At 39.1% G+C, this 22938-nt stretch overlaps 2 protein-coding genes across 2 annotated transcripts in view; both read left to right on the top strand.

Annotated features, from left to right (window-relative positions):
* ITGB6 (integrin subunit beta 6) overlaps positions 1-11668 on the top strand; it is a 45003-nt gene extending 33335 nt beyond the window's left edge. Inside the window, exons 13-16 of the mRNA XM_041473407.1 lie at positions 265-362; positions 4914-5033; positions 6594-6760; positions 8087-11668. Coding sequence (XP_041329341.1) covers positions 265-362; positions 4914-5033; positions 6594-6760; positions 8087-8188 — 487 coding nt within the window. The 3' untranslated portion in view covers positions 8189-11668. The remainder of the gene's footprint in view (positions 1-264; positions 363-4913; positions 5034-6593; positions 6761-8086) is intronic.
* Positions 11669-16381: 4713 nt separating this feature from the next.
* Positions 16382-22938, top strand: part of PLA2R1 (phospholipase A2 receptor 1) — a 37322-nt gene continuing 30765 nt past the window's right edge. Inside the window, exons 1-3 of the mRNA XM_041473405.1 lie at positions 16382-16611; positions 19572-19955; positions 22188-22355. Of these exons, the coding sequence (XP_041329339.1) occupies positions 16485-16611; positions 19572-19955; positions 22188-22355 (679 nt within the window). The 5' untranslated portion in view covers positions 16382-16484. The remainder of the gene's footprint in view (positions 16612-19571; positions 19956-22187; positions 22356-22938) is intronic.

Raw genomic sequence — 22938 nt, 5'->3', positions numbered from 1 at the left:
GCTAACAAACTGGGAGAGAATAGAGGACAAGACAGAGCTTATCCTGTATAAATACCTTTATTCAGGTGGGGTTTTTTTTTTCCCCCTTTGGTTTTGTTAGGATTTTTTTTGGTGGCAGTACCTATCATATTCCTGAGAACTGTATCCATAGCAGAAGACCTTTTATTTAGCTGCTTTTTAAAATGCAGATGCACACATGCTGGCTTTTGTATTGTTGCTTTGTGGCAGGCAGAGATTGATGAGCTGCTGAATTATTTTCCACAGGAGCTGTGTGGAATGTCACTTGGCTTCTGATGACAAGTCACTGGGAGATTGCAGTGAAAAATGCAAATTGGTTGATGCAACTGTCAGCATGGCAAAGGGTTAGTATACTCAATCTTCCTTTCTTGTGTGTGTGTGATTAACAGGAGGTTCCACTTTCAGTAATTTTATATTTGAAAGTAGCCTTGTTTTTCTGCTATGGAATTATATTATGGGTCATAAGGGAATTACTGTCTGTCTATGGCTCTTCTGAGGCAAGTAGGAAATGCAGAACAGGTCTGGCATAACCCTTCCAGGTAATTAACTCATTGGATCATGCCTATTTTCTAAATAGTTTATGCAGGAAAGTGTAGAATTTAATAGATACCAGTCCCTGCATATCAGTGATAGATGAAAGTTCCTGAGTTTGTTATGCCTGTACCATGAGTTCCAGCCGGGCTTCTTCAGCCTTACAAATACAAAACCTGACTCCAGTCCTTTTAGGCAGATTCCTGATTACAGCTGGTGACTAAACACAGCCCTTTAACCTGTGGCAAAAACATTTCTTGTATTCTAAAAGGCCAGGAACATATTTCAGCTGTTTGCTTTAATTCAAAAGTGCCCTGCATCAATGGAAATTTCTGGAATAGGAATTAATCTTGAATAAAATAGTACTATTAGGGAACAACCCAACAAACCCCACCACAACCCCAATACAAACCTTTAAATAAAAAAGGGCAATTTTTTTTTTTTTCTGTAAAGGAAGGTGCCGGCTCAGCAGGCAACCTGTATTTATTCCAGTGGCAATTCTAGTCCCAACCCTATGGTACAAGGCAGGACATGGGCTAGTTATGTCCACATCACAGATGTACCATAAGCATTAAACAAGATAAATGTAAGAATGAAGATGAATCCTCATTCATTCATGTGGGCATGTCTAAGGTTTGTATCTGCAAGCTCTTGGCAGCCTATCCAGAGCTGTGTGCATGCAGTAATGTCACTGGTGTGCATCCTTCCAGCAAGGTCACACCTTTTGTTTTTGATGGAAATATTTCAGTATATATTTATAAATATAAAAATATCTTTACAGGCTGAAAAGACATATAAGCACTTGTATTGTATGTCTTCAGTTAGTAAAGTCTTCAGATTGCTTTTGTAAGATGGAAGATATTTGTAGCTAGGAATATGAAAAATATTATCAGGATCAGCCTTTTATATGGTTCTGTTCACATATAGAGGTCACAGGAATATGACCATGACAATATCATCTGCTATTCCAGCATATTTCCTTGTTTTCCTATCCTGTGTTTCCCTGATTGAGACTGTCAGCTACTTCTTTAGATTTAAAATTTATTTACAGCAGTTACTGCAACCTTCATGTTCCCATCCAGATGCCTCAAAAAACAAAAAAAAAGAAGCAGCTGTTTCAAACAGTTTCATCTGAAATGCTTGGGTAGCCTCATCAAGAAGTCCTGAAATAAAAAAATTAACATTTAAAATAATAGCTAAAATATAATCATAGAATAAAAACTATTATCTGAACAAAACCCACCAATCTGAAAGTGGTAAAACTAGCACACCACATAATATTTAAGACAGATTATTGAGCAACTTAATAGGGTAGTATACTTCTTTCTGGTTTATGTTTTAGTTTCTTTAATGTTTCAAGGCTTTTGGGGAGAGAAAAAAGTAAAAGTTCGAGGTTAAACAAAACATTAGCACTTCAAAAATTTTGTTTCTCTTTTGCACATGGATGTTGCAACACAATGACTGGAAGTGTGAAGCAACAAAAAAGCGTGGGCTTTACATTTTCCTGCTTCCTGGGAGAGCCCATTTTAGGCTGTGACTCGTGCCTTTCACCTCCCTGCTTTGGTTCTGGGTTTTCCAGGGGTTTCTTCTCTGGCTCCCCACCAGCAGGTGAGGTCAGCCCAGGGCTCTGCCAGGGCATGGGTGCCCAGCAGCTCTGCAGGTGCTGGTGGCTTCACATCTGCTGGGCTGATCTCCAGAGCAGGCACCACTTCCAAACTTCTATTTTCATTCACTTTTAATACTTGAACATTTCAATTAGGTTAATCACCCATTTGCCACACAGGTGTATGAGGAGCTCTTGTTGCTCTACTCACTACACAACAAAACTCCTCAAAGGCATCTCCTGCCAGCACCCAGCCACAGGGCACCAGGCTGCTCCTGCCACAAGCCCAGCAGAGCAGGGACAGTTGTACTTTCCTTAGAGAACCTAAGTTTTTCCTACCCCATAGTGCTGACACCTCACAAATTCCCAGTGCAGCAGCAAAGTGGAGGCTGAATAAACCTCTACGTCAGCACTGCTCTCTTATGAGTCAGAGTGAGGTGAACTCTGCTCAAAAAAGCATTTTGTTGAGCAAAAAGCAAACACAAAAGGCCTTAATGACATTTAAATTTACAGTCAACATTTTTGGTGTTGAATCTTTTATAAATGTATCTGCTGTGAAACAGTCTTTCATGCTTTGAGTCTCCTGCTTGCCACTGTTACCCGATTTCTCCTCCAGTGTGACTCCAGTTATTTCAAATACAATTTAAATCACCAGAATTAGGCTGCAGAAGAGTGTGACGATTCACTGCAGAATGCAGAAGATTACACAGATGTAAATTATAGGAGTTTACCTACCTAGGCAAATTTTTATGCTGATGAACTGCAAATAACATATGCAATGGTCTCTCTTTAGTGATCCCTCACTCTAAAAATAATATCAGAGAAATAAAAATGCTGACCATAAGCTGGATTCTGAATAGCTTGAACTGGCATTTTTGCTTTCATTTCTACATCATTGCACATAATCAGTATTCTGCTCCCCTTCCTTTCAAATTATGACATTAAACAAAAAATTACCATGTAAAAATAACTAATCTATGTACAGTTACTGCCTTGTAAATTATATTTGGTATATGCTTGCAAGTTTTTCTCCATTTTCAGGATAGCTAACAACTATCCTTGCCCATTTTTTTTCCCTCTTGCTAAGCAAGTTAGTATTTTGAGTCTGCTTGCTTAAAAGAGTTGGGAAAGTACAAACATTGCAAAACTTTTGACAGTGTTACTGGAACTGTGACATGCCAGCAAGAGCCATAAGTCTGCAGTTCATGGCCCTTCTAACAAAATCAGATCTTGTTAAATCAGCAGGTCTAGGCTGCCTGTCCCCTTGGTAGATAACACAAGGTGCTGCCATCAAGGGCCAGGAACAGGTTAAATACAAGGCTCAAATCAAGAACAGGTTTCCATTAAAATCCAACCAGCTAGGGTTTTCTCTTTATAACAAGCAGAGAAAAGGACTGGAGGGTAGTCAATAGTTCCATCTTTTCTATGGTGTTTAGTAGTATTTTCTGTAAGACCAAATCTTATGATAATAAGCAATATGGTGAAGAAAAACTAGAGCAAGCATTTTTTTTTTTAATGTAGTGTAGATTTTTTTTTAAATGCTCTATTCTTGTCTGATTTCTATTCAATTACTCTTCATATTAAAGTCTGAGGATTTTAAGATTTTTAGCACAATTGCTTATGAAATTTCATTAAGAGTTTTGAATGGGTAGAAAATAATGGTCAGTGACAATTATTTTAAAGAAATATTTCAGAAGCCTACTGTTTTTCCTTCTTCTAAAAATAAATCCTATGAACTTTGACTAAAAGATATTGAAAAGCATACCTAGATTTTCAGTGACATCTCAAATCATGGACTACATGAACATATAAACATTTAGCCCCAGAGGTATTACTGCACACAGGTATAGAGTATTTCTTCCTCTGTAAAATGTTATATTAAAGTTACACTCCAAATGATGACATTTCTGACTCTGCACTTGTACTCTCACTTTTTGATTGCTTATTTGCTTTATATTGTCCCTCAAAGTCAGCTTCCTTCTGTCTTTCTGTTCCCTTTGAATGAGTTTTTCTCAGCTCCCCAGTTAGGAATAACCTGGAAGGAAAAAATGGATTAAATTTTTGTGCAATCAACAGTAAGTGGAGGAATGAATAAATAGGGTCAGACTGTCATCTCAGGTCACTTTGTTTGCTTCATCCAGAATCCTGTTACAAAAATCTCAGATTCTGTTATTAATCTTTATTATTCTGTGGTTAATCTTTACTTACTGTTACTCTTGTAACAGTGCTGGACACGCAGTGACCTTTGAGGGGCCTGATGTGTAGGAAATGAATGGCAGCCCTTTTAATAGCACCCACAGCTGCTTGATGTATGTATATCTACTCTGAAACATGATCCACAGGTGGCAGGAGGAGTTGCAAACCAAAGGAACATACTTTGTTCCACTGGTTACTTTGTCCCATAATTTGGGGCTATTACATTTCCTGGACAGCTGCCAGTTAAGAGTTTTGGGAGCCTTTCCAATTCATTGAAATTCACAGGACACTAAAGTAACAAGGTGCACTAGATGGTTAGTGCAGATTGACAACATCTGGATCAGTTCTTTGGAAATATAAGTGAAAAATCAGAAACTAAATAAAATTGGGATTGGAAGAAAATCCATTAAATTTAGTAGAAATTCTGACAGTATTTCTGCTTTGTCTTTCACTCTTCACCATCTGCAGACAAGGCTGTGACAAACATGATGCCAGCAGTCTCTCTGGTTATTAAAGGTTAAATTTCATTTGAGCTGATGAATTACTATTTTCCTTTCCTCTGCAGATTATTCAGAGGATAAATCCATTTCCTGCTCTTTGCAGGGGGAAAATGAATGTATAACCACATTTCTACTGGCTGTGGATGAACAGGGAAGGACAGTCATTCACAACATAGAGCGGAAAGGTAAGCAGTGAATATTGGTTTTTGTAGGTGAAATCTGATTTAAAACCACAGACAAGGTTAGCAATCTAGAAGCAGAGCTCTTTGAAGCAGAACATCTCCTCCTTGTGTTTGTAGCTCTTCTCTGCCCAGCCAAAGAGCTCCTCAAGCATTTATTTAATGCAGTGGTGACATAAATACTTGGCCTTTCATGAAAAATGGGCAGAATGATCCTTGGGCTGTAAGAATAAGTTAATTTTTTTCCATAGCTTGTGCAGTTCTAAGAGGATGATACCAAACATCATTTGCATTATGTGATAAAACCATAACTCACTTTGAAATTATATATGCAAATGTGCTTGTAACAAAGGTTGTACTAAAGAAGCACACCTCTTAAACTACATCCCTAAATCCCTAGATTCAAGCATTTAAAGGTAAGATTTTATCTTTATTAAATACTTTATTATGCATTTTAAGTAGATTTGACAAAAAAAAAAAAAAAAAAAAAAGAACAAGAAATATCTTCTTTTCACTGACCTCTGTGAGTTCATTGACCTCTGTGTAATGGCATTCCCACAACACTACAATAACCAGTTTCACTGTCATCTGCTGTTCTGCTCCTGGACCTTGAAATGTGAACTGGGATGAGACCCCAAGAAATTCTCTAGGAATAGAATTTCATTCATGGAACAGAAGTCAATATGGCACCAGTAGCCAGAACAGCAGCCCAGGGCTCAAAACAGAGCCCCTCAGAATTAGTTAACTGAGGCCATCAAGCAAAAACAGAATGTGAAATACAATCATGTAAGACAAGCCAGACTGGAATGAATTTTTTTAATGTTCTGAAAACATGGTTCAGGAAAAAATTTTGTAAAATAGTAGTGTTCACCAACTTTCATAGACAGTACTTTCTAATATTAAAAAATTCAAACTTCTTTGAGTTTTGGTGAAGCAAAAATTTCAGTTTTAATTCTAACCTTCTGAAATATTTTATTGTAAAATTTATTGCAGAATTTGAAATGCAAAATTCCTTCCAGTTGCGCAGTCCAACATTTTCAACAAATCTGAAGGAATTTTTTCCTCATTGTTTTCATGAGAGAAATGCAGTTTCCTCTAATTTCTCAATATCTTTGGTGACTTTACCCTGACATAGATCTCACTAGAATATTTTCTTCTGCAACACACTGAATATCAGTTAATTGAAATAGAGTCCAGCCATAACATTGTAAAATTGATAATTTTGTCAACTCAGCCCTGTTTTTTATATTGAAACAGATCTGAAATCGATTTTCTGACTTTTCTCTTCAGAATCTGTGTCTGTATCCAGCAAGCAGCTGCTAATTGTGATGGTAAAAGAGCAGTGGAATAATTTAGGAAATAATTTTTAAAACATTTTAATGCAATATTTTTCAGCTGGTTTCACAAATCCTTTAGCAAGCTAACAGGAGAAAAATAATGAACTTGAAGAAAAAGATGTGCCCAGCTCATGGCAAATGAGAATCTCAGCGCATCTCTTGACTGTTTTTAATTGCCTAAAATTTATTAATTAGCTATTCACAGTCATAACTGTTGTTGTTTCCACAGATTGTGCACAGCACCCAAATATCCCAATGATAGTGGTGGGTGTCACCCTTGCTATCCTTCTCATTGGCATTGTTTTACTTTGTATATGGAAATTACTGGTGTCACTTCAAGACCGAAAAGAGGTGGCCAAGTTTGAAGCAGAAAAATCAAAAGTTAAATGGCAAACGGTATGTGAAATACATTGATTTTGTACAAGGTTCTTTATTTTGATTGCATGATGCACAACTGCCTTTAAAATTCTGGGTCTTTATTTTGTTCTTTTAAATGGATAGGTCTTGCTGGTAGGTTTTTGACACATTTACTATTCTATAAAGTAAAATAATGATCCTTTAATGGATGAAAATTATCTAGTGTTTCATCTCCTGGTTTAATTTCTTCCACATGTAAGAATGTGTAGATAACTGGATTAATAGTTTTTAATTAGTAGCCAGTCTTCCACTAGTCCTAACAATGCTCTTGCCTGCCTGTGTGATCATCCAAGGTGTAGCCCTCTGCCTGTTTAGAGCTGTTTAGGAAAGGGAGGTTGTTCCTAGCCTCTGTCATGACCCAAGCCCACTCCCACCGAGCAGAAGTGAATGGAACTGTCCCAAATGCAGGGGAAAGGACAGAGAAATCCAAGCCTCCTTTTCTATCTGTAACTCTGGGCACCTAAAGTAAGCTTGCACCACATGTTCCCTTTTCTTCTTTTTTTTTCTGCCCTTGACTTTTTTGCCCTTTTGCAAAAGCTTTAGGGCTTCTGAGGATCTTTTCGAAAAAAGCATGTTGAGTAAGCATTTCTGGCGGGTGTCAGGAGGACAGACAATGTGCTCACATGGCTCCACTCTCCTCAAAGTCCTGTGATTGCAACTTTTTCCAAGAATGGGCACTGTCAGCCTTTCAGCTTTTGGCCTGGGGAAAATCACTAACTTACAGGCAAGGCCACCTGAGAATGTTTTCTTGATGCTTCAGGAGAGCTAGGTATGGTAAGATGGATGGGAAGGATACAATTGATAGAAGCATTTTAATTTTATTTTCTGTCACAAGAGGAAAGGATAGGAAGTGATTGGTGAGAGGCCAGGATGAAAAGCTCAGGTGGGACTTGCCCTTCTCCCAGCACACAGTAGGTACTGTATGTGACAAGACAACAATGACAAGTCACATCTGACTGCTGAGACACTCTGTGGTTTTATAAAGGTCTAACTGCCAGATTTGATACACAAATTTTATGGGACACATTTGATGAGGTATTGTTTGATGATGTGCATGACTTCAATCTGGGAGGCTGATCTGAAGGGAAGCATGTTCCTGAGTCCAGGATGGTTTGTGCTGTCTGAATTCAGATCAGTCTGGATTTCAGTGGCATGAAACACAACTGAGCTACCAAAAGATACTCTGAAATCCTCAAAGATACACTACTTCTATACAAATATTGTGTGACTCCCATTTAATCTCTCTTTTTTTTGGGTTTTTTTGTTTGTTTTGGTTTTGTTTTTTGGTTGTTTTTTTTTTTTTAGGAAACAAATCCACTGTACAGAGGCTCAACAACCACTTTTAAAAATGTGACTTACAAGAACCAAGATATGCATAAAAGACCCATGGCTGCAGACTTCTATTAGCACCTGCAACACTACAAACTTAGTTTCACTGGCACGAAATCTAAATCTAAACTTGTTTCTTCTCAGCTGATTATGTGATATTTGTTTACAAGTTGCAGTGGTATAACTGTTCTGTTAGAGAATATATGTCTTGTGTTGGGACAAATAAAGATAACATATTAGTAGTAAGGGTTAGTAGAAATATTTTTTAAATGATCCTTTATTGTTATAGCCCCCATCTTTTTAAAAATGGCATCAAAAATAATTTTAATGTTGTCATTAATACTGAGGATTCTAAATTAATATGTAAGCTTATTCTTTGTTAAATTAGATATATACAGTGAACTTTATACTATTTTGTCCATACACACAATCCCATAAATTAGTGTTTAGGAATGTATTTGTACCAGTCTATTTATTGGGCTGGTTTAAATGTAGAAAATATTTTGGCTTTTTTCATGAATGAAGTTTAAACTACTGTGGATTGAGCTTTCCCATATCACCTGTGTGACTGAATAATTTCTCACCCAAAAAAAAGTAGTGATATTGCCTGTCTTCTGTAAATGTAAGTTATACAGAAACATTTCTTCTCTAATTCTTCTTTCTTATCCTGTTTCTCTGTTTCTTTTCCTTGTTGTTCTTTGATGTTCTTTAAGGACCTAGGCCCTGGGATTATCTCAGGGAAAGTTAAATCAAGCCAATCAAGCCTTATTCACCTGCAGTTGTTTTCTGCTCTAGACACAGACTGCTTTTTTTCTTCTTTTAAATTCTAGTAAAAAGGATACAGAGAAAAAGATAAATATTTGTAAATCAGAGACCCCAGTAGACACACGTTTAAACCAGAGGATTAGCAGAACTCCATTTCACCATTTACATCCTGCAAATGATTTGGGTGCTCATAATACACCTCACATGCTGGGCCATCACACGAAGCGGCTCAGGAGCCCTTTTCATGCAGAAATGTTCACACAAAAGGTTTATTACCGCACACAAAGACAGTACTTTTTTGTTGATATGTCCATAGTTGTGAGGTTCTTTCAATGCCCAGCAGCCAAACTGCTTATTCTTGTGCATAATAACATATTCAGTTCTTTTGGGCTACATTGTTTGGATTTGGGTTGGTTTTTTCTCCCTCAAACTAAACAACAAAAAGATCTATGGATTTCACTTAATATTCATTTCCATTATGTTAATGAGGAATTTTAAATCTCCATTTTAGCTAATTACAAATGTATTGCAATTTTTAGTTGTAATATCTTAGCATGCACAGCACTGGATAAAGAAAGTATAAAAGCACCTAACATGCTGCCGTAGAAAAATTACAACATTGGACTACTTTCAGGTAACAATAATGAACTTTATTTTTTAATATAAGTTTTAGGTTGCATTTTTTACTACTCTGAAACAGATGGTCAAAATGTACATATGAAGGTACTTAGAAATGAAGACTTAAAAATCAAAGGTACTTTGGCACTGTTACAAATGATCACATACATTCCCTAAGGTAAATAGGGAGTTTGATCTGAAAAAGTATTGGTCTGAATGTATTTGATCTGAAAAAGTTGATGTCCATTTAGTAATAAATATTTACCAAGTCTGTGCAACTTCAGTCTCCATATGCTCCACAGTTTCTGGAACTGAGACTGGTACGTTAGCTAGCTCTGACCCATGCCTGTTTTAGGGCCTGATCCAAAGCCTACTGGAGTCAATGGCTACAGATGTGGATCTAGTTTCAGTGAAACTATTAGTTTTGGTTTACAAAGATTGTTTTGTTTAAACAAACTGGTTAATACTGTCTGTTAGTGAATTAGAACCTATATACATCTGTCTGTGCAAAAAGAAATAGTATCAGATGCCTTTGGAAGGAAGGTGATGCTAGAACCACCAAAATTACAGCAGTGCAATGGAAATAATGGCTGTGATTAAACTGGAACAGATTCACACCTGTGTTCTGGTATTCCTGCATATCTCATAGTGGAAACTGCACAGATAAAGGCTCACATCTGTGGACCTTCCAACCACTGGACTCCCACAGATGTCAGTTCAAGTTACATGTGGGACTAAATCCTGTTTCCCTGGCACATGGATAAACTCATGGCATGCAAAGCTGGCCCCTGAATCTGCTCAGATTTCACTTGGGTGAGGGTTGCCTAAGGGTCAAGGGAAATCCGGATTTCACCCATGTAGGTTATCTGTTACTCTTTTATTTCTCATGTAGAAGTAATCAAATTATAAACTTTCTCTGAAAGAAATTAAAATATTTTTATTACTTTTCAAGTAATAAAAATCTATACTGTTTATTAAATGCCTTTTAAGTTCTGTTTCTGAGATCTGATTTTGCTGCTCACGATTAGGGCTGAAAGACTTTCTCCTGTAGGCTGCCCGTTTCAATATTCCAACATATCTCAGCCTTCAAAAATTAATAACAAAGTGGTGTTTGCATTTCATATCAAATGCTTGGTGCTCTACATTCCCTGTTCCTACAGGAGATCTCATTTCACAAACCTTCTCACCCTCTTCTCATCACTTGTGTCTTCTGATCATCAGCAGAGATCCAATTTGTTATGTTTACAGTCCAATTGCTCCTCCTAACAATCCCTCTCTAAATTATCAAAGATGTACAGGAGCCAGGCAGGATGATTTGCAATTTCCCTGCTGTGAGTGACTGTACTATAAATTTTCTGTGCACCTTCCAATTTGTCAGGATGGAAATCACTCAAACAATTAAGAATCCATCAGAGGAGAAAATAGAAAGACTTGGTGAAGAAGGTTTCTATTATTGGGGGATACCAACTCGACTCATACATATAAACCATATTTAACAGCATTAATTTAGATCATAAATTTTGACTAAAGTCCCACATTTCAAGAACTTTGAAGATCTCACTTGGCATTCATCCTTGAAACAAGAGTGGTATTCATCCCTTTTTTGTTAACTATAAAATTTTCATCTTGTAGAATTTGTATCAAAGTTGATATTTTTCTTTTTTTAAAATATTTTTCCCTACCAAGCTATAAGTGTGTGGTAAGTGGGATGAAAACGTTTCTGCTGTTTTCACAAACACTGTTTTGACCTGAGGCTGGACCTTGGGAGTGGCCAAAACATTTTTTAATAGTAATACTTCTATTCACTAATGGATTAAATTGAATAAAATAATAATCAGCAGCAATTTTATGGTATTTGTATATCTCATACACCCTACAGAATAGTAATTTCAGTAATGTATGTTAAATGGATAATTTTTAATTTGATTAATAAAAGGTGCATGATAATTTGTATTGTAAATGTCCAGATTGCATTCAAGTTTGTTTTGTAATGTAATTAGTGGGTAATGAGCCTGGGATACAAGATTTGGGTGTCAAGTGCAATACTCTCCATGCCTCATCTGCTTTAATGTAGAAGTTGAAGTTTGTTTTGCAGAGTGTTCAACAGTTATTGCTCCCAAAACTTATCACACACAATCTAAAAATAAAAAGAGACGAATTTTAGCTTCATCTATTTGAAAGAAACCAATAAATCATTCAACTTGTTTATGTAAAAATGAATTATTTGACCTTGAATAAAGACTGTAAAATAGAATCATTTTATAATAAGGGGGTTTTTTTTGTTCATTCTTCATTTTCCATTTTGGCTTGTGTTGTTATCACTGTTTTCACAAATCTTAGAAGATTGTTCATGCTTTGGCATACCTTAGAAATTATTTTCCTCCCCCCTTTAGAAGACAGGACATGAAATTTAATGTCTAGAGTTTTTTCATTTGCGATCCTTTTACTTTTCAAGGAAATGACTTAATGGATGAACGTTGCAAGCAGCCTATTTCTGGAACACTGATTGATGACATATGTCATTCTTTCTTTCCTTAGAACTAGATGATCTCTAAGTTCTCCTCCAGCCCAAACCATTCCTTGATTCTTTTGTGCAGATTTCTAAATAGCACAAGTTACTTAAAGCTAAAGTTCCACCCATTCTGTCAGGGTAATAGCAGAAATATCTTTTTGGAAATACACAGCAAAGTGCATATTTTCTCTTTAGCCCTTTCCTGAATGCTAGTTCATAAATCCTCAGGTATAAGACTGACTCTATATCTGATTTACCAGAAAGCAAAATATTGAAGATAATAAAAAAAATCTGTCTACTCATTTTTATTGAATACAAAGTAAGGTGTCTAACACAAGGATTATTTCACCTGAGAAGAAATTCGTTAAAGAAAGAGGTAAAGTAAAATTTCTTTGGGTTTCCTCATGCATATATTCTCTAATGAACACAGTAAGTAATTTATATTAGCTGTGGGATTTTGGAGTCTAATTTTGGAGCATGTAAGCACCGCTGAGAAAACATGATCAACTCTTGTGGGAAGGAGTGTACAAGGTGCAAAGGCACACCCTCTCCCAACCTGTGAAATCATGTCAGCACTGAGCAAACATTATGCCCTAGAATTTCTGCAAGCACATATATTTGTTCCAAGTGTTACACCCAGTCAAGTTTTTTCCAGCTAGACTGATAGTAGTTGTTAGTGGTTGTCTGTTCTTCCTGAGTTGCTCAGAGTCTTCTAGTAAATCTAGAGTGTAATATTAATAGCATCATTTTGGGAACACATAAGGCATTATTTTGGTGGCAAATCTTTGCAAAAACTGCTTCATTATTCTATTGATTTCACAGGAACAGTACTAACAAGAATGGCAAAAAAATGACTGTGTTACATGGAAGGATGAATGACACAGCAGGTACGGTTTTGCCAAGGATCTCAAACGGAAAGGATAAGGTGAAGAAAGGCTTTGAGAAACAAAGAGGGATGGGCCAGAGGCAGCTCTGGCCCCATTAGCCATTTATGTTTTATTGCAAGTATTTAAATATTGGATTTTTTTCCCCTTAACACCATATCAAATGAACTACACGAATATCTGCCTACTATTAAATTTGATATAACTGCCAATCAACAGCCAGTCTGACATGCTAGATTTATAGTAAAAGTAAAATTTGTACCTCTTACTAAATTATATATTATAACAAACTATTCTGGACTTGTGCCAAGTCTGCTTGGCACAAGTCTACTGGGGGAAGAGGGATGGAGGGCTTGGAAAGTTAAGGGTTCATCTGGGGATGGCTCATGTGGCACAGTAAGAGCCACACAGGCAGCAATTCTTTCCATTTCATGCCTGTGAAAGAGCAGCTGCTATTTAGCAGTATTTAGAAGCATAAACTCATAGTAATGCTCTTGTCACCATTTAAAGGAGTTTTTCACTTTGAAAAATAAGTTTCTAGCCTGAAGCTAACTGGTTAACATATAAAACTAAGAAGTTACATTTAGGGAAAAAAACCCCACATTCTGACTAATGAACATAAAACTGGCAATTTACAACTGGGGATTTGATCTAACCTGAAACTGGCCAGTACAGGCTGTTCTGTAAGGTCATGTTAACCAGTGTGAGCTGACAGGGACAGAAACTGCAGAGCCTGGTGGCTGCACCAATTACCTGGGAGCATGGGAGACAGGAGTGGTGTCACAGAAACACACAGGTGGGGCTGCAGAAAGGAAAAAGGGTGTCACTGGTCATGGTTGGGATGGGTCAGAGGAGGCAGGGAAGCAGTGCCTGTAGTGACAATACCCATTTGTATCATGACTGGAAGAGCTGATAAATGAGAGTAGTTCTGTCTCTGGGGTAAGAAGAAAAACTTATAAGGGAAAAGGAAGGTGAATCTGCTTCTCAGCCTAGGGTTAGGGTTATACCCAGGGTTAGGGTTCAGAAAGCCACAAAGCCCAAAGCTCCAAGCACACTGCAGCTGCAAAAGGCATGCCAAAGGGAACACAGACTGTCAGAACATGGCTCATTCCACAACTCTCTGCTTAGCACCAGCCTCAGCCCAAGGCTGCTGGGGAGTGGATTCAGGATTCCTATGAACTGTCACTTTTCAGATCCAAATAAGATGTTGGAAAGTCCTCAAAAAAATATGGAATTATGGCTTGCTGGGCACTGCTAATGCAAGGAATTTTGGGTCTTCTTTTTCTTCCTAGGTGTTCTCTGGTTTGTTAGTCCCACTCTGGCTGACTGGGGAAAAAATGCAATCTGTCTTCAGACTCCAGATTATGAGCAGAAATTACTGTGTAAGGAGGTGCTGAACACATGACACATTGGATCTGTGTGTATGCCTTGCAAAAGCAATGGGTTTGTAAGCAAATTGAATTAGTGTGAATTGAATGATGCCTTTTATTTGTGGATGCAGGTCATGAATATGCACTGGATTCATATCTTTGCACAGATCTCAAACAGAAGGTGAAGTCTAAGAAAAGATAGGGGAAGAAATAAACATTTGTGTAGAGTACCTAAGTAGCAAAGGCAGATCAGCTCAAACAAGTGCATATGTGTATATCTATATATCTATATATAAATATAAAACTGTATATACATATACACATATACATATGTACATGTGTATGCACACCAAAATAAAAGGAAGAGAACAGGCTATTAACAAAGAGATGAAGAAAAAAATATTTACAGAAAGTTGGTTCCAGACAGAAAATAAAATAAAGAAGCCAATCAATACAGCAAATGCCTTAAAAAAAGACAGACAAAGCTTCAAACCTGAACCCCCCCATCCCCCAAAATTGGAAAATTATACCATTTAATGAGCAAGGTATTATTAACTGCCATTGAGTTTACTTCAGAAAATGTTGCCAGTCATGTTGGTTCTACAAGCCATTATTCCAGCCAAGAATTCTTACTATTGTAAATTAATAAGTATACCTTAGCTATAAATAGCCAGGTCAGGATGCACTAGAAATGATTTACCTGTTTGGTGAGAACAAAATAAATTGAGGACAGTAAAAAACTGTTCAGTCAAAGAGAAGGAAGTCAATAGCAAGTTAAATAGCAAGGAAAACCACTTAGAATTAATTAAGTTGCTAATTTGCATTTAGCAAAATATTTACAAAAATACTTTGATAATTATTAGGAATACATAATTAGAATGTGATTACTTTGATCTTGCTGAAATCAGCAGAAAAATCCACTTGAAGTGGGACTCCTTCCCACAGCAGCCTCATTTTTGCTCTCTGGCACTATTATTTTTAAATGTTCTGTCACAAACAGAGCTGAATTTCTCAGTGTGACCCAGCAAGAGAGCCCTTTCCTGTAGCTCAGTATTTAAAGCAGTGATCAAACAGTTCTGAAGAGATGTAGACAGGTCTGAATGGCCAGATTTTCATAAATGGCTCATTAACAAGCTTCTCTCCCAGAATCTGAAAATTTCAGAAGGCTGCAGCTTTCCTGGAAGAGGTACACCACAGCCTCCTGAGAGTTACAGCCCTTCTGCCTTGCAAAGTCAGATCACTCCCAGACCAGCTTCTGCAGCAGTATTTCCTGCTGTTTGTTCTGTCAGACACTTTTATCATTTGTTAAATGGGGAGAAACTCCTCCACTTATCTACTTCTTTCTAAGTGTTTATTTTCTCTTGCTTCTCAAGTCCTTCCTCTACCAACCAACAGAAAGAAGTTTCCCCAAGCCCAGAGGCTTCTCTTTTCCATCCTTGTATCATGATTGAAGTAGACATGGGGGAACAGTCTCAATTCCAGCACTGCATTTATTTTTTTTACGCTTATGTACATGTTTATATACTTACTTGTCTGCTATACGTAAAGAACACACAAGAAACATGCTTTTTGCAGATTAAAAACAAACGGTCCTGTGGATTCCCATAAAGTTACTCTATTTTTAACCAAGAGGTTCTGCTTTTGACTTTCTGCAAGACTGAAACTCAGCCCAAGGGGGGCAGCTCTTGCAAATATTCGACTGAAGACAGAGATGAACAAAATGGAAGACGGCACTTCTTTTTCCCTATGCCAAAATATAAAATGACTTCGAGGTCAAAGCTGACCTAGCGAAAAGCACGAGTCTCCGCGTGGGGTCTGGGACAGTTCAGGTACAGAATAGCAAACCTGGGAACACGGAGTGTGCTGACGGTGGCCTCTCACCGCCAAGGTCTCTGTGTGTTTTCTGGTTCTTTTTAAGATAAAAGTACTTGGGGTACAGGCGAAAGAAAGTAGGTGTTTTCAGGTGGCAAATAAGGTTATTACAGCGTATTTCGTCCATGTGAACGCACAGCACTGACGCAGGCAGACGGCCCCAGCTGCACCAGCGGCGTTTCCCCGCAGGCCTCCCGCCGCCTCACGGGGGGAGCCGCGATCCCACGCCGGGGCCGCCCCTCCTTCGCCGCCGGGGTGGGATCGCCGCTCTGCCCTCCCCGGGGCAGGGCCGGCAGCTCCGCTCCCGGGGCCGAGCGGAGCGGGGCGGCAGCGGCGGGCGCAGCGCTGGGGCGATGCCGGCGGTGCGGCTGCGGCTCCGGGCAGCCTGCCTCCTCCTCCTCCTCCTCCTCCTGCTGCTCCTGCTGCTGGGCAGCCGCGGCGCCGCCGCCCTCGGCCGGGACGAGGTGCCTTCCCTGCGGAGTGAGTGACGCCTCGGGGTGGCCCGGGGGTGGGGAGCGGAGCGGAGCGGCGGCCCTGGGCACAGCCCTTCGCCCGGGCGTGCCGAGCCCTGCCGCCCTGCGGGACCGCCGAGCCCCGCCGAGCGCTCCGGGACCAGGGGCCGGGGGCTGCTCCGCTGGCTCTGCTTCGCGTCCTCACGGCTTCTTATTCCGCTGCCCATCGGGGTGCTCCGTGCACCCGGGGAGAATAGCGATAGTTTTATTCTCATTTCCAATAAATCTCAGTTACTTTCTTTATTATCACATAAGCAGTTCTCACTGCTTTTTTGAGGGAAGGAAATGGGAGGTAAGTAGGAAGGAAACGAAGCTATCTTGTTCGTTACAGCCGTTTATTCCCGATTAGCTGTGTTGAGCCCAAGTAAACAGGAACTTGGAGGTGCTGGTCAGCAATTAGCTCTTCATCTGGGGTTGAACATCAGCTCCAGGCTTCTCTTCTGGGAATGCGTTTCATGTCACCTTGTCCTTGTGTGGAGGGGCATGGATGTAGAGAAGTGGATCTGTTCTAAAGACTTCCCTTCATCCATTCAGTTTCTAAAGCATAGATTATCTCCTTTCCTCTTGGAGTCCTCCGGGGCACAGGGTTCCGTTGCAGCTCTTCATCTGCAGGACTTTGGGCACAGACCTCTCCCTGACACCAGGAGCTTTGTAACAAAACCCATCTGAGTGAGCAGCTGTAAAGTGCATGGTGTAGCCTTGCAAGCTCAGAAGAGGTGAGCCTGGAGGCATTCCCAGGATTGATGTTGCTCCAGTTGTCTCATTGCCCCAGTTGAAGACAGAGCTGAGCTGGAGCTCCTGGAACTGTCACTGAGCCTGCCATCTCTCATGTGTTGCTTCTGCAGTGAGCTGGCTGTTTCCTGGCAGTCTTCAGGCAAGCAAGCACAGCTCTCTTGCCAGTTTTGTATGTGGGGAATGGAAACCACATTTGGAAGGGGGCTCAAGAATTATGGTCTAGATGTTTTTGGACAAGTTGCCCCAGAATGAAAAAGGGACGTTATTCACAGAGATCCAGATGGGTTATTTGTGTACACTGGGAAAGAACCTTATCTTTTCTCAGCAGTTACTGCAACTCTTAAGGGCCTTACAGATAAAGGCTTTCAAAGATTGAGAATCCTTCACCTCTGCATTGTGGTCTTGCTCCCCTCACCCCAGGAAGGTGCTGTATGGGAGATGCTGTGTGCTGTGGATATAGATAAACTTTGTCAAACTCACAATCTGTGTGTGGATCCAAGTATCCTGGTGAATTAACCTCATTAATCAGAGTTTACTAGTGCTAACATCCCAGTTTTTAGTTACCTAGCAAATTAACGGTGTATTTTCTGGTCAGCAAAGATAAGACTGCTGTTGAAAAGACATGTCTGTAGTATGAGAGGCACAAACTCTTTCTGGCCATGTAAATAGAGACAGCTGTGTTGCCCATGGAGGATTGGGTTGGATAAGAAGGGTGAAACCAGTATGAACTGCAAAACTTCACTGGCTTTCACCTGCTGCCAGTCGGAATGGTTTGCTCCTGCTCCATCAGACTGCTAATTTCTATAGCCACAGGGGAAACAGCCACTGTTAGCAGTGCCACAATCTGCAGTGCCACCTCTCTAAGTCATAAGGTGTTTTATGCAGAATCTGTAACCAAAAACCTCTCCATAATCCATATCCTTGCTGTTCTGCCTGTTGCATGCTCGTTATATTGTTGAGCTGGTCTCCTGTGTGCTTGTTAAACAACACTGTCATGGTGCTGCTTGAAACATCTTCCTTTTTTAGGGCCACACCTAAGCTCTATGCATTAAACTCAGACACAGCATCTGAGTGGTCCTCTGCATCTTATATTTCATTTGTGGGCTATGTCAATTTGAGAGGGATTTTTTTATTGTCATAGTTAGTGCTTCAGTATGCCAGGTGTAGTGAATTACAAAAACTTGAAAATGTGCATGGCAGAAATTATCACTGTAAAATTTGAAGGCAAAATGGAAGTGCTGCTCAGGTTCTCAACACATAATCTCCTGAGGCATAAAATAAATATCTCACATATAATATGAACAGAACTCCTTGGGTTATTTATCTTTGGATTTCTGGGTGAATCAAGTAGCTGAGCTGTTACTGGCTTACATTTTGCTGATTTTCAGTTCCTCAGCTGCCCTCTTTTTTTTCAGTCTATATGATCAGTTAAACTTTTGCTCCCAAGACATTAAACAGCTGACTTTTTTCACATACTCACAACATGATGTCACATATTTCAGTGAATTTCTGTGTGATTCAAAAAAATCTGGGCTGTCAGGCTAGCCCCACAACATCTGCTCTTATGGAGGGTAGTCACAGATGGCTGAACAATATGTGTCAAATAGGAAAGGCATGGTGGCACTTGGCCACCAGTTCTAATGGTACAGATAAATCCTGCTATTTCTGTGTCCTATTGACAATGCAACTTATTTTCTTTTTTTATAGTTGCAGAGTAAAGAATGAATATGGCAATGTCAGTCTTAAAATATTTGGCTTTTACTTTAATTGCACTCTCCAATCTACATTGGGAGTATTTTCACAGTATACAGCATGACTTGTATTACTTAAACCTTTGCTTCATTACTGTGACCTTTACTCTGTCTTGGTGACCAGTGGCTTTTTTGTTTAAACATGACTGACGTTTTTGGGCACCTCTTGTTTTTGTTTGAGGTTATTTTTGGCTATCCAACTTGAGAAGTATTACTTGGTTGTATTTTTGTGAGCTTGCAAGTAGTTCACATGTTTACAAAAATCAGCTGGCAGTAAAATTAGACTAGTACGCCTTAGTTTTTTGGAGTGCCAGTTATTCTGATGGATATTTTCAGTTTTCTTCCTAAATAGCTGCAATTAAAACATTTGTCTTTTAATACTATTTAATCAATTGCAGTATTGTACAGACTGAAAGTTTGTTGTGTTTTCTTCCCCTTACAGATAAAGGGATATTTATTATCCAGAGTGAAAATTCCAGTTTGTGCATTAAAGTGGACAGAGCTGGCCTTGTTCTGGAAGACTGTGGTCAGCTCTCAGAAAAGATGTTATGGAAATGGGCATCCAACCGTCGTCTTTTCAACATAGGCAGCAGCACCTGTCTGGGGCTGAACATCAGCAAACCAGAGCAGCCACTAACTATGCTTGAATGTGATTCAACTCAGTACTCATTGTGGTGGAACTGTGATGGAAAAGAGTTAGTTGGTGTATCAGAGTTCAAATTAGCAGTTGAAAACAGTAAACATATTGTGGCCAAAAAAAAATCTACTTCTCAATGGAAACAGTATATGTCCTATGATGAAGACCTTTGTGAACACCCATTTCAAGGTAAGAATAAAACTTGGTCATAGAAGTGTAGATGGGAAAAGTTTCAGAAGTTCTGTTGGAGGAGGATCAGGTGCTTATGATCCCTTCCAGTCTCTATTGCAGTTTGGGCCTCAAACTTTGTGGGGTTTTTTTTATGTGCAGTGGTTGAGATGAGCATACCACACAATTGTGTGTGTAATCTTTTGTTAAATTGACCCCCAAACCCACCAGTATCCTTGCAAACCAGGAAATGCTCACTTCAAATCACCTGTAAAATTAAAAGGGTTACTAAGGATTTGCTGTTGCCTGTCCTGCAGCTTCCATTATCAGATAAACCCAAAGAGAGATAAGAAAGGATTTGGAGTTCCTGTCGCTGAAAATCAGTCTGTAATTGCAGTGTGCATGGAGCAGTGTCTGCAACGTTCAGCACCTGGACTCTGAACATGCCAAACTTTGAAACAGAGATCAGAAGTTTGATAAATCCTGCTGAACAGCCAGTGACGGTGTAGGAATGTACATCATGATCCAGGTCTGAAGACCTGAACAGTTTTCTGGGTTTAAGGACTAAGATAAACCCACTGACTTCAAGCAGCAACAGACAACCTGTACCTTTACCCCTTCCTCAGCATTTCTGTAAGAGGGGGAGACCTGATGTTTGCGCACTGTCTCAGACTGAAGTTGTTGATTTCCCCCACTTGAACTGGGTGTTTGGGTTCCAGACCTGGTCTTAGTGGTTTCCCCTGCAGATGTAGCTCAGCCTCTGCTCTCACCAAACTCCTTCTTTGGGACCTGTGATAACTGGGAAAATACTACAGTGCCCGACTTCTTTTCTAAAACCTAAGGGAATTCATACTTAAGACCTGACAGAAAAATACATAAATCCATGAAAAGTCATACACATTTGCCATGTACACACAGTGAGATGAAAGTAGACCTGGTTTAGCAACTGCAACATATCAGAGAGATGAGGAGAGGATCAGCATTAGTCAGGTACTTCTAGCTTCGTTTTAGGACCAAAGTATTGAATTGTGTTGGCAAAATCTCTTTCAGGTTCTGTTTTCCGCCTTCTACCACAACTCATGCAGATGCAAAGGCAACCCAGCCTGTTAGTCCACCAAGCAAGGGGTGTGAGGGATAGTTACCTTCAAAATAAAACAAAAATATATATGTGTAACTGTGGTAAGAGGTCTGTAGCAATTGAATTTGTTTTCTTGCCAGGACTGAGATAATCCCTCCGTGGCTGGTAGCATGGTAGCAGGCAGACAGAAAAGCAATCCTGATTTATTTTTTGACCTGTTCCTTGTATTTTCTGTTCATTCACATCAGAAGGGGATTTACAATGTGTAAATTGCTCTTTTATATGTGCACAGCCAGCCATTAACGCTAGAAACCTCTAGGAACCTGGCAGTATGTATTGATTCTGTAGTTGAAGGACTTTGGTCTTAAAGCTATCAATGTGGAATCTTTGATAAACAATTTCATTCAAAGAGTGATTGTGGTTCTTTGACCTTTTTTAAAAGCTCTGAGGTTTAGGAGACACTCACTGAGGTAAAGCTTTTACAGCTTTCAGTTGCACTGGATTCTCTCAATATTTTGGTCCTCAAGCACAATAGGAAAATATTTAAATATTTTGTAAGGCATTGATTGTGGCAACAGATATATGGAGCATCAAGTCTTTAGCTATGTTATTATTCTCCACAGGATAAAAACTTATTTTTAAAAGTCTATTTAATATTCCTTTGTGTTGTACATTTCCATTCCCAAGGAATGATAAAGAGATTGGAAAACACATTAGAAATCCACTTTTTAAAGAGTGGGAGAAGCAGGGAATAATGTTAAATTACTCATCTGTCATAAACTAATAAATAAGTAGAATTTGCATCTGAGTGTGTACTGATTTAACTAATTGTTGTTTTATGTGGTTGTTCTGAAATGTAGATGCAGACTTTTGTGTTAATTGGTCACATTTTGGGGGTTGTGGTTTTGTTTGGGATTTTTTTTGTTAATGGAGTAAGTTACAAGAATGTGCCTCACTGACAAATTTCATAAGTTATTATTTCCACATTCTATTTACTGAAATTATGCTGCTCACGCTTGTAATGCTATTATCAATTATAAATTCAAATTTAAAAGTCACTTTAGACATTTTATTTTTATTACTGCTTCTAAATACCGGAATAATGACATATGAGGGCAAAAAAATTTTTTTGTGGTCTGCATTGTTTTAATTTCTGCTTTTTTTTTTTTTTCCAGAAACATACACCTTGCTTGGAAATTCTTTTGGTTTTCCATGTGTTTTTCCATTTAAATATAACAACAAGTGGTATCATGAGTGTACCAGAGATGGAAAGGAATCTGAGTGGTGTGCCACAACAACTCACTATGAACAAGATGAAAAATGGGGGTTTTGCCCAAATGCTGGTAAGATGTTGCTTGTCTTCTCTCTCCCCCCTCCAAAAGTTTGTTCTTTATTAGTAATACTAGGACACAGTCTGATTTTTGATTACTTCCCTTCTGTTGGAGGGGAATGTCTTTTTAAAAAGCTGGGTTTACTCAAGGAAGACTTGAGTAAATTTGTTATAGTTATTTGACCTTTGAGACTCAAAGCCCTCATCACAACAGCAAGACCAGCAGAAGGACCAGCAGAAGGACCTTATTCTGTGCAGCCCACTGACCTTGCCCTGCAGCCACAGCCCCCTGTCCTAGTGACACACAGGCAGCTGGTGTGGAACACATCACCTAAGGGCTGCCCTTGCAAAGTCACCTTCTGCGTTGTACTGCCTTGCATCTGGCACGTTCCTGTTCTTCTGTGCACTGCTTGGATATGCCTTGGGCCTAAAATACTAAAAAGCAATAGCTTTAAAAATACTTGCTGTTGAAAAGATTTTGGATGTATGATCTTTGTGAATATTTCAGCTTCTTGTGTAAGTAAACAAAATAGCATCTTCTATCAGTAGAAGTGGTTTGGAAAAGCCTTTCCTGCTCAAGCTACATTTCAGATTTC

This window comes from Pyrgilauda ruficollis, unplaced genomic scaffold (assembly GCF_017590135.1).
Source record: "Pyrgilauda ruficollis isolate IOZ18807 unplaced genomic scaffold, ASM1759013v1 scaffold3, whole genome shotgun sequence".
NCBI lineage: Eukaryota > Metazoa > Chordata > Aves > Passeriformes > Passeridae > Pyrgilauda > Pyrgilauda ruficollis.
The sequence above is the reverse complement of the archived record's forward strand: the minus strand, read 5'-3'. Positions and strand labels throughout refer to the sequence as shown.